Raw genomic sequence first — 13,127 nt, forward strand, 5'->3', positions numbered from 1 at the left:
ATTCCGCATTCCCAAAGGAATGGTTACTACGCGGAAGTAATCGCCAGATTTTACTATTTTTATATGAGCTGAAAGTTTGTCAGCTCATGCTCCTGGTGTTTGTATCATTGTTGCTTTGGATGGTGTCAACATAGGCGTATATAAGGGGGGAGGGTGGACCGTGCCCATCCTATAATCACTCTAGGATTCTGGGCTACCGACATGGAACTCTTATGATACTAATAATAGCTTTGATGTCGTGGACCAGGCTCCCTCTAGGAAATAATCCTAGATACGCCAATGGGTACCAAGGGCCCTCGTGCTTGTGGTAATACCTACATAATTCCCGCAGAATTTGTTTAAAACTGAATTTCACTTGGACGAAGTCTCGAGCTACCACTAGAACTGAATAATGATCGTGAGCACATACTTCCAGCTCCCATAAACTAACGAAGGTCTAGCTATGACAGGCTCTTAATCTAATAGGTTGTAGAGTTGTACGGTTGTCTAAAGTGATTTACTTGTAGGCATACAAATCATCGTGTTATGTAACATACTTGTACTTTCTTGTCTGCAATTTTACACACAATTTGTGTTGTTTATCTTTTTATATTGTTACATAAAAACATTGAGTTGACTTCGTGAATTATGCTGCAGTGCGCGACGATTGTTTTTAAACAATTGTTTGTAGATGGTAAATGTTTTAAATATTAAGCGTAGGGTTGTTCGATATGAAACAATATGTAAAACGCATTTAATAAGGTTACTACAAATCTGATGAATTACTTAATAATGATAAAAGGAGGACATTGGATCAGCTTCTACCTTCATACGGGAAGTAAATAGAATGTTTTTTAAAAGCAACTATTGATTTTCTTGCCGACTATTCTCAGAAGAACTTGCCTTCTGAACCGGTGGTAGTGTACAAATAAATACCTAGTAAAATTGGACATGATTTTAAACCATCTATATGCCTGAGATTTTAGGACATTGCGTTGCAAAATGTTGCTCAGATTATAGACGATAGCGATACCTACTTATTCACAGTGGCGCACATAGGGTTTTTGACCAGTGTAAGCACAGGTTAGCGTTAGCGAGATACATTCAACAAAATTTGGCTGGTGGGAGGCTTCGGCCGTGGCTAGTTACCACCCTACCGGCAAAGACGTACCGCCAAGCGATTTAGCGTTCCGGTACGATGTCGTGTAGAAACCGAAAGGGGTGTGGATTTTCATCCTCCTCCTTACGAGTTAGCCCGCTTCCATCTAAGACTACATCATCGCTTACCATCAGGTGAGATTGTAGTCAAGGGCTAACTTGTAAAGAATAAAAAAAAAAGAAAAAAAAATCTCTCTTTCTCTCTTTCCAGTCGCTCTAGGCTCATATTATTTTAAATTTTGAGATTTTATTTACTCAAATTGGAAATTAAACTTCATGGAACCTAAGTAAAATCAGTGTGGATAATGTAAGATATGCTAACTAATAAACTGCAGAGCAAAGTTGGGTAATTAATAATTATTGAAAAATATATTAATAGTGTACAAATACAAATATCTAATACAATCTCAAATTCCCCTTTTGTTTCAAATTTAGGTCACGGAAGGATAGATATGGTAACTAAAAATGATATAAGAATTTAAGGAATGGATCGTCCGTTATTTTTATAAGGTACTTTAGATTTGGGTTTCTATGAAACGAATTCGAGAATTTCTTTCAACAAAAACGCGGCATGCGAATCAAATCGCTTATTTTATTTCTTCTGTAAACCTAAAACAGAAAGTAACGATTCTATTTCCAAATTACAGCAGTTCTTTATGGTTATTTGTGTTTCGTTTTTTACTTTTACCACTTTACGGCTCCCTATAAAGAAAATATATATTACAATCTCACTTGATAGAAAGTTATGGTAGCAGGTTTTAAGGATCTAGACCCTCAGCCGTTTAAGTATAAAATGTAATTTTTTTATGTTTTCTTCGGCATAATATGAGAAATTATATCCCCATTTGCCAGATACTTTGGCTTCATGGCAACCCTTAAAAAAGCACTATTTAATTTGAAACTTTAAGGGTCTCTAGCGAAGGGTTGCCATGAAGTCAAGTGTACTTACTTGGTAGGAGCATGAACTGACAAACTTTCAGCTTTTATTAAATGACGGGCTCTCCGTGTATAAATAAACCTTGAATTGTCTTAACCGCAGATATGTAATAGTTACAACTTTTGAATATTTAATTAGAATCAGTGAGATAGAATATATCAAAACATCGTTGATCAAAAGTATAAAAATAAATAAAAATATTATACTTCTAGTTATAAGTGTCAAACGTATTTATACAAAAAAATGTATCATACAGATTATTCTCGTCGTCATCAACCCATATTCGGCTCACTGCTGAGCTCGAGTCTCCTCTCAGAATGAGAGGGTTTAGGCCAATAGTCCACCACGCTGGCCCAATGCGGATTGGCAGACTTCACACACGCAGAGAATTAAGATAATTCTCTGGTATGCAGGTTTCCTCACGATGTTTTCCTTCACCGATTGAGACACGTGATATTTAATTTCTTAAAATGCACACAACTGAAAAGTTGGAGGTGCATGCCCCGGACCGGATTCGAACCCACACCCTCCGGAATCGGAGGCAGAGGTCATATCCACTGGGCTATCACAGCTGGTTTGAGATTATTCTCACTCTATTACAAATATGAAAGAAAAAGTGGCCGTCTAACGAAAATCACCGCATTGCCTTTGTTCTTTACTTTGTATAACTTGTAGGTCTAGATGAATGGAACCTGAAACGACGGCAAAGTGGTGGGAAAACAATGGCTGCAATCACGGAGAGAGAGTTACACACTACACAGGCACTCTTCCGGCCCATTAGCATTGAATGGCGGCGCGTGCGCATCGCGCGCGTATCATTGTCGCGCCCGCCGTCAAACCCATGTAGACAAAGAGCCAATATTGTAAAATAAACACACATCAAAAGCTGAAACCGGTAAGTGGCTCAAGTATGCATCTCTGACAGAGAGTTACATATTTTTACCTTTTGCCGTGGAGACCGTTGGGCCATGGAGTCGCAGAGCCAAAAATTTTATCGAATCATTTCACCGCTTGCCTCGACTGGAGACAGAAGGGCTGGCTCTGTACGCAAAGGATCAGCCTGGCTGTCCAGCGTGGTAATGCAGCCAGTATTCTTGCCACCATTCCACGTGGGCATGATTTGTATTATATTAGGATAAGTTAGCTTAAGTTCCTTATTGTATTCTTTCTCAATAAAAAAATAATAATTCATCAAACAATATCTGATGGTGTAAGCCCGACCAGCATCTCATATGGCCAAATCATTTAGTAAGAACATGCGCAATATTTAGGCTCACCGTATCATCGTCACGTCCTGCCAACTGTCAAACCTATGTAAATAAAGACCCAAAAATATAAGATTTCGGGATGTAGCGAGAGAGATAGTACCAGTCAGCCTCACCTGCTCGTGTACCCTGCAGATGAACTGATTAGGCTCTGGCGAACGACTAACGGCGGTATAACCATTCTTCTGGCTGGATTTTATAAATGGCACAGACCGGCGGAAAAATCCAGCTCTGCGAAATGACCAACCCGCGTGCCTATCGTGGCCATTTATGGGGACTACCTTTTTTATGACTACAACCTAAATACAACAGCCCCTTATCCCCAGTAGCCCCGTTAAAATAAACACAGGACAAACAAATTTCTGATGGTGTAAGAAACTTTCCAAGTCATCTGTGCTGTTCATTAAGAAAGAAAGACGGACTCACTTCTGGTCTATTAGCATTTAATGGCAGTGCATGTGCACAATTGTCGTGCTCGTCTGATCTGAACAGAGTCAGTATAATAACTGAAACTTACGTAATTTCTGTCAGTGTAAGCCTTACTTTTTGTTTTTATTAGCTGCACTTTCCACACTAAGACATCATAATTAGATGGGTTTAAAAGTAATCGGGCTAATCCGACAGAAATGACATGGTTTCGTTAGTATATTACAGATGCAGTGACGTCTCTGAAGTTATTAACAATCTTCTATTTTTATTAAATACAGTATTATATATAAATATTTTAACTTTTCAGCAATTCCTTCTTTTTGTATGAGGACAATAAAAATAAACAATAGAGTGACTTCACCGTAGCAAAGTTATTTTTACCAAGGCACTTATGAAGTCGTAATGTGATTTAAAGAAATAAAATAAGATGGTATCCTTTTAGTTTTTAAAGTTGGTACATAGAAAACGATCTGTTGTCTCTGAGACTATTATCGAATCAATCCAACGCTCTATGTATTGTTCTCGATTAAACGTAATGACCACATTTGATACGAACTTTTCATTCCATCGGCATCGGCCCCACTGATACGAGCCGCTTTAAGGTCAAAGGCGTGAAAGAAACGATTGCATCTCATTACATATAGTGAATGCTTATACTTTTCCTGTGACGAAACCCAATCAGACACGCATTGCATGAATCGTCTTGCCCATGCATCTATAGATGTAGCTATTGTTAAATGAAGACATTGTTAAGAAAGGGTAAAGGCAATCAGATTTATATAATCGCGTACGTTATCTTATGTTTTGATGAGGCTTTAGTAGAAAATCATGTGCAACTTACCGGTAATTCAAGGTAATCACTGATAGTGTACTTCGCAGCACCGCGCCTGATGTCAGCCAACGCCACGAAATGTTCATCCCGTCTCGACTTCCTCCTCAACAACGCCCGTGCATAGGGATAAGCAGACAAGTATTCACCATACGCGTCCATCAGTTCACCCATAAACAGTTGCTTCAGCAATATTGAACTCTCATTCATTTCAATTTCCGGCGGTGGTGGTAATTCACGACACTTCAATGACTCCGGTAAGATTTTCGGAAGAAAAGAACTAACGCCACTTGTAGATTCACACGAGGTATACGCTCCAGTGGAATCACTCGAACCACATTTAGAAAACGGAAAAGCAGAGGAAGCTCCGCTTTTTTCGCTACTTGCAGAGCTTTGTCGAGTGGCGCTGGATTTTTCGAAATAGTCAGGATAATGCGGCTCTGAAGGATAATCTGTAGATGGAGACGATTCTTCTGCTTCTATATTGTTGTACGCTGCTTTTTTGATGCAATCATACAAGTCTTCTATAGATTCATAAGGCGTCATGCTTCCGCAGGATTCGCCCTCTTCATTATGCAACGTCTCGTATAGCTCCTCACTTCGAGTCTTGGTCACTGGAGGTATGGCTGAGTCGGATCGACTTCTTTTCACATTTGGCACTTGATCATATCCAAAGTCAGCGGGATTAAGAAAGTCCCATTTAACGTTGGACCATACATTATCGGATACATCGGCTGAAATTCTGTGATCAGCGCAACATTGTCCACCGCTTCTAATCGTAACAGTTGTAACATTATCATTACTTTCTATTATGGAAGAGCTTTCTATAACCGAGTCACAATTATCAACTGGCATATCAACAGCAATCTTACGAAACGATGAACATACCGACGAAATACTCGATCTATTATCATCATCTATTTTATTATTCATTACAACTTCATCAGGACACTCTGTGTCTGTAATTAGTGATGATAAATCAATATCCTGTTGAGAAAGGATACCTTCCTGTATGAGTTCTGTTAATATACTCTTTCTTTCTACTACTTTATCACCTACATTATCTTCTTCTGTTTTTTCTATATTATGAGATTCTTCTTTATTCTTAAGTAAACCCGAATCGATATATTTTCTCATTCTAAGCGTGAGCGCTTCACTTGCTTCTGAGACCGATTCAAGGTAGTAAAATAGTAAATGGTATTCTTCTTTGGTTATTACAGCAGCGCGTAAAAGAGGTTTCCCATATAGCTCAAGCGCAGAGAACAATGTTGAAGCTGTAAAGAAAAAAAAACAGTATTTTTACTAAAAATGTGATAATAGTTAATTATGCCACTGTCATGTAATGTAATGAGTGTCATTGTAGCACAAGTGATTTTTGTGCAAAGAATGAATCCGAATTGCACAATAGACAGCAAGAGTGCTACAATGGCTAATAACGTGCATACAATACTTTTCTTCGACCAATTTAAAAGAAATAAAAGAATTAACAAAACTTGTCAGCTCAATTTGAGGCATGACTAGTAAGGTGGAAAATAACCTAACAGCATGGTGGTTCTAAGCTTCATATGCCCCCTCCTATAAGGAGGAAGTCCTACCACTGTAGTAGGTCGTTAAAATAGGCTGATAAATGACTTTTGTAACATGCACGACTATTTTTAATTTTTTCCATTTTAGAATTTTAACTATCTGAAGTGTTATTCGTATAAGTTATACGCTATAAGATACAAGTTGGCATACTCCGATGTTGTCTGTGATCATGTGATCACATGAGTTTTAGCCGTGCTATAATAAATATAATCTGAATGTTCGATTTTGAACTTTAAACCTGATGCAATAAGATTTATACGACCAGTTTAATGTCTATCGACAGCGTTTCTGGTGAAGATATCTAAACATCAATTCCTAATCAACATGTGTCTCACGGTAGCTACATTAGGTTTGCATACAAGTGGTTTCTGCGAAAGATTACCGGACAATGGCGTGTGTACGCGTTTCGTTATTGCCAACAGCTTTCTACAAACATCGCTCGGTGCGGTGTACCATCTGAATACTCAATACGCGATGTAAATTGAACGCGAGACAATACAATTTAGGTAAAAGAAGTTTCCATCATATTTTCCCTATCCTATTTTCACGGCTCACGACAGGGTAAGGGAAGGCTGGCCCTCCTTATAAGAGAAAGGATATGGAGCTTAAACCCACCACACTGCTCCAATGCGGGTTGACGGACTGAGGGTCTATCAATCCATAGTCTCCACGTCCACCACGCTGGCCCAATGCGAATTGGCAGACTTCACACACGCAGAGAATTATGAAAATTCTCTGGTTTGCAGGTTTCCTCACGATGTTTTCCTTTACAGTTTGAGACACGTGATATTTAATTTCTTAAAATGCACACAACTGAAAAGTTGGAGGTGCATGCCGCGGACCGGATTCGAACCCACACCCTCTGGAATCGGAGACAGAGGTCATATCCACTGGGCTATCACGGCTCTACTTAGGGTGATATAGTTAAATTCGTCAACCACGATTAAAATATCTTCGGCAGGGTCAGGACAGGGTCGGCAAAACGACACGGGGTTGTAGCACTACCAAGTTCTCAACTCTGGGCTGTGAATTTTAACTGTAAGCTAACCCGATCAAGGATTTTACCACCAGACCTCGTGACCTGAAATCACATAGGCTGACCACTAGATTAGCTGGGAAGTTACCTAATTTGTTACTTAATTTAGAACCTAATTTATCAAATATCTAATCAAATTATTTTAATTTGTTTTCTGATTGTGTAAGTGCCGCAGGCTCCTTAATGGGACCTCAGCGACGTCTTCGGGGGTTTTGCGCGAGTTACAGAAGCATCGCCTGATGGGGCCCGAAGGCAGAAGCAGAGTAGATGGGCGGAACGACTCGCTAAGAGAGTCGGACCTCGGCTTAGAGGGCAGTTTGGAAAGGGCCTTTTCATTATTTGATACATTAGAACTTCATTCGTTCAGCAGTTTGAATATATAACCCAACTTATTTTTAAGAGTGACATTTTTAAATCTTGAAAACCTGAGTTTTTATTGAAAAAGGTAAACTGCACAGACAGGACAGAGAAGTCCGTCGATCTACTGTACGATGTACCAAGAGATTATACAGAAATAGCAAAGCAACTGATACTCGTAATATGAAAAATTTGGGTTAATATGCAGTAAACAGTCAACGAAGGAGTTTATTAACGCTTTGATGTTGCCGTAATAAAAAAACAAACTCACCGTATATTTAAGAATTTAAATATCACGTATCTAAAACGGTGAAGGAAAAACATCCTAAGGGAAACTGCATACCAGAGAATTTTCTTAATACTCTGCGTGTGTGAAGCCTGGCAATCCGCATTGGTGGACTATTGGCCTAACCCCTCTCATTCTGAGAGGAGACTCAAGCTTAGCAGTGAGCCGAATATGGGTTGATAATGATGAAACAGTCAACGATGGTGTGTAATTAAAAGAGAAACTCACCGTATATTTTCTCCCACGTTAAAAATACTTCAAGATCTTTGCCATCCCACACTTGTGGTTCGTGTTCAACGACCAGTACTTCTCCTTCCAAGCACATGGCAGATGCCCTTGGCTCCACTGGTGCTTTGGAGCCTCCAAGGAATAATAGTGCCGTGGGAGGCGCTACAGTGACTTCTGGAGGCGGTAGAGGTTCAGCCAATGGTAGAACTTGCGGAGCCGACAAAGGGCCTGTTGGTGATCCAGTTAACACAACCCCTGCTTCGTGTAACGTCTCACAGACCACTTCAGCAACGGTGCTGTTGCCCCATACTGTCACCTGTAACAAAATTATATATTTAGTCTTTTTTTATATGTCATAAGAACGCCCGCGACTTCGTTCGCACTTAGACTTGCCCAATATCGCAAATTCCGTTCTTAGCGAGTATAAACTACCTAGCTGTCTAATTTCATCTTTGTACGTCAAGCTGTTTTGTTGTACGTCAAAACATCGTACCGGAACGCTAAATCGCTTGGCGGTACGTCTTTGACATTTTGTCTATTTCAGAGCGCCTAGTGGCACTGTTTCAATCCCATTTTGCGTTTACGTCAACGCGATAGTAACAGTATGAAAATATTGTAAACTCCCACTAGGCACACTGTTCACGAGATATGTCGAACCTAGGTCTACAGCAAACTTTAACGCAACTCAGAAACTTCTTGGCAGCAGAAATAAACACTTATATAGTAATGTTCCTTTCAAATAAATGATTCAGATTTTGATTCTGAAAAATAATACTGGTTGAATCTTGTCCAATTAAGCTCTATCTACGAGCATCATTAGATAGGTAATATAAACTTATAGCATAGATTGAAAGGCATCTTTAATTCATCCAATATTAACTTAGTAGTATAGATGAGGGGTCTAATAGGTCTAATCAGTATAAAACATTTAAAATTAATTGTTTAAAACACTCAAATAAATCCACGATGTTAATCACGTAAGTGGTTATATTCTGAACAATTTGTGAGGCTGTTAAACAATTTAACGGTTACCATTTCGTGGAAAAAATACAGATATCTCCGGTGGCAGCACTTTTGTTTTTTGTGTCGACCGATGGACGCAGCTGATTAGTTTTGAGAAATTTCAAAGAGACCACGACACGTTACTGGGTAGATAAATTCTGTCTAGTCTTACAGATAAAGCGTAATATCTAGTCACATAAAGAATTTTGAAAAAATAATAAAAAAAAATCAACCGACTTCATAAATGTACCCGCTGAACTAAAAAGCGAAAAATAACATCGAACTTTTGTCTACCTGATATCTATACTAATATTATAAAGCTGTTTGTTTGATTCAACGCGCTAATCTCAGGAACTACTGGTCCGATTTGAAAAATTCTTTCAGTGTTAGATAGCCCATTTATCGAGGAAGGCTATAAGGTTTATATTATTCCCGTATTCCTACGGGAACGGGAACCACGCGAGTGAAACCGCGCGGCGTCAGTTAGTATAAGAATAAAGATTCAGGTTTTCAGAAACCGCCTTCAAAAGCATTAGTCGCCCTTATTATTCCCCTCGACTTGTCCAAGATCCCATTATCAGATACTGACATGATGACAATGGGACCAACTTCAAGAAACAACCGTTGAAACAAAAAAGAATTATTTAAATCGGTTTAGGCGTCTTCGAGTAATCGCGTAACATATACATACAAACAAACATAGAAATATATGTAGTAAAACTTTGATGTATAAAGTCTTTACAAATAGTCTAACTTGACATTTCAAGAGTGCTTGTAAACTACGTGAAACAATTTTTTTGAAGGATCCTCCAGACCCCATATTATTACAGCATAAGTTTAATCGATTTATTATCATCACCATATCGACATGTCCGATCTGATTGTTCTCTCGTTTGGCACTGAATAAATAAAATTAAAAAAAAAACCTTCAAACAAAAGGTAAAGTTCGCAACATGCAATGTTTTGCGATACAGCTAATAAATGCGAAGGAGTCGTACAACACGATTGTATATAACGAAATGTAAATGCAAGTCTCGCGGGCCTTGACTGTCCGGGTTCATGGCGTTTTTACCGTCCCTCGTGACGTCATCCCCGAGATATGCGCACGCGCACCCTGCCCCCCTCCCCCTCTCACTCTTCACCAACGGCCAACCGCCGCGCCCAATACGAGCCTACGGGAGCACGTAAAACTGTATTTACAATATTCTGTACGTTTCAATTTAGGACTGCTACTTTACCCCATTTTTCATAAAAAAAATATACAAGTTTGCCTATTTTTGGATGTTTAATTATAGGTACCTAATATTTCATAGACCTTTAAAGAGGTCAATTGTGAGCTTGTAGGCGTAATAAAAAAAAGAACTAAACGAATGGAAGACAACATGCATACCTAATTATTTTTTCTAACTGGAATCAGTACAAGTAGGTATTCAACGGTTTTGACATATTTTAAGTGATAAAAAAATACAACTGACTTCAAAATCACAAAAATGTTTCTACTAAACTAAAAAGCGTAAAACGACATCGTATGTGCTACCTTCTGATCAGTATGATAGCGGTACCAAGTTAGTGCTGTGTTAATTAAAGCCGTTCCTCAAAATCCTAAATCTTTATAGTTTAAACGGCTTGAAATAATTATAGGTTATATTTATCCCCGTATTCCTACGGGAACCACGCGGGTGAAACCGCGCAGCATCTGCTAGTAATTAGTAAGTTTATAAGTACCTAAGGCTTGTTTTAAGCTTATACGAACGTATCTTAAATGTAGCATATTATACTATTACAGGGCTCAAACGTGATTACAAATATAAGAAAACTAATGTCGAACAAAGGTTATGATTCACAACACTTGTCAGGACAACTTAATTAACAAATCAAACTGTAACCAAAATAAGACCCTAAAATGGCAGAGAATGACCAAGTGAAGTCACGTACTTGTGAACGATGTGTGTAGGGTTAAAGGTACCTTTGACTGTTAACAAACACTCCCCTTTTCCACTCAAGTCACTCTCCCCGCCTATCCAAAGTAAAATAAAGAATTACACAACAAGAGATGTGGACGCCTCGAACACACTGAAGCCAACACGAGAGCGAGCGATGTCATATCCGTCACAGACTACTATTTCCAACACTAAACGGCGATAACAATACTTGTTGCCTTGTCTAGTTATTTTTTCCTTCCTCATCATCAAGGAGGAAAAAATTAAACAAGCCGAGAAGCAGCGAGCTTAACGCAGTAACGCGTCTTGATATTGAGGATCGTGAAGATGTTTTGTTTTGTTTTAGCGCGCGTCAAATATTCTTTGCAGCTTTTCCGGTTGTTGAACATGTTGCTTATAATTAAGTTCGCCGACTTTGTTAATTTAATAAAGTTATTTTGTTCTTTTTACGGAACAACCAACGAAAATAGTTTGTATTAACGTGATACGTCAATCATCAACCCATATTCGGCTCACTGCTGAGCTCGAGTCTCAGAATGAGAGGGATTAGGCCAATAGTCCACCACGCTGGCCCTATGCGGATTGGCAGAATTCACACACGCAGAGAATTAAGAAAATTCTCCGGTCTTCTCTCTTTTTGTGAAGATTACTATTAAATATTTTATTTTTTATAGTCACTGACATAATATTTCTTTTTAAGGACCATTTTTGTTTCTTTTGTGACAAATCTTTACCCTTCATTTGGGTAAACTAATTTCGATACAAGGCACGCTACGCCACTGGCTGGGAGGTAGGTTAAATCGTGGGCATGAATTTTATAATAAAGTCTCATACACAATGAAGTATAATTTGAATACTGCCCACGCAAGCATAAATTGCATTATGGGACACCCGCCCTATCTGATCTTTTTAACTTAGTGGGCAACACGCTGAACTGTTGCGAAAGTGCAATATCGATTTGGTATGAACGGTATTTTGAGAAAGGTTCGAAATTTATTGACTAGATAAAGTTTAATAATGTCTAATATTCCAAGCATAATAAATACTACGTATTCAATGCATGTCAAGATAAAGTACATCAAGTCTTGAGATCCTAGAATCCTAGGTAGAGACCTACGAAGATTTCCTACTGTAGATATGTTACGTGAATACAAAATCTCCCCAAAAAGTGATCCGAATTTAGCTACTCCACTGAGCGCACACATGCAATGTATACTACTTATATTATGTTATATTTATGTATGTACTAACGGATGCCCGCGACTTCGTCCGCGTGGAATTTAGTTTTTCACAAATCCCTCGGGAACCATGGATTTTTCCAGGATGTACCTAATGCCTATGTGTTAATCCAGAGTAAAATTCATTTCCTTTTAAATTTTCTGCCAAATCGGTTTAGTAGTTGCGGCTTTAAAGAGTAACAAACATCCATACAAACTTTAGCGTTTATAATATTAGTAGGATAGTTATTATACTTCTGCAAACATCAAGTCGAAATTGTAGACAATATTTAGGCCTAAAAAACTTTCGTTGTTTGCAATACGACTAAATGAAATGCGCTAGTGACATGTCTATAGTATAAAATCTTTGGGTACCTACCTATCTAACTCGTGATTCCAAAGTCATGTCAGCCTGAGCTAGTTAGTTTTTTAAAAGATGTCGCGGAGTTTCCCGAACGCTGCCCAACCGAGTCGAATTCGACCTTACCTCCTCAAAATTGGACCTATTTTATATTTTTATATTAATCTCAAACAAAATTAAAAAATACAATGATGAAAGTGTCAGAATTCTAGCCTACATTTAATAAATAGGTACTCGTAGATATCAATAGATCTTTATTTCTTAAAGCTGTAAACATTTTTTGAACATCGGCTGTATTTTTATTTAGAGTCGATGTGGCGGGCTTCGTCGGGGATTACGGAATTTAAATTTGTCGGAGATTACCGGGGAATCTCACAGCATCCCAGCGAGGCAACGTGCAGGCAGTCACGTGGACACCACTGAGCCGGGGATAGTTACCAGGCGTCCGGATAAAGTCGGACATAGTTAGGCTTTTTGACTGCGTGTCCGGCCAAAACAAACGGCGTCCGGCTTTTG

General features: G+C 38.7%; 1 protein-coding gene across 1 annotated transcript in view; it reads right to left on the reverse strand.

The window, feature by feature from the left end:
- The window catches only part of LOC112045256 (uncharacterized), a 221,298-nt gene that overhangs the window by 139,708 nt on the left and 68,463 nt on the right, over nucleotides 1-13,127 (reverse strand). The window contains exons 2-3 of the mRNA XM_052887262.1: nucleotides 8,092-8,407; nucleotides 4,610-5,871 (exon numbers count right to left, since the gene is read on the reverse strand). Coding sequence (XP_052743222.1) covers nucleotides 4,610-5,871; nucleotides 8,092-8,407 — 1,578 coding nt within the window. The remainder of the gene's footprint in view (nucleotides 1-4,609; nucleotides 5,872-8,091; nucleotides 8,408-13,127) is intronic.

The sequence above is a fragment of the Bicyclus anynana genome, chromosome 19 (genome assembly GCF_947172395.1).
Source record: "Bicyclus anynana chromosome 19, ilBicAnyn1.1, whole genome shotgun sequence".
Taxonomy (NCBI): domain Eukaryota; kingdom Metazoa; phylum Arthropoda; class Insecta; order Lepidoptera; family Nymphalidae; genus Bicyclus; species Bicyclus anynana.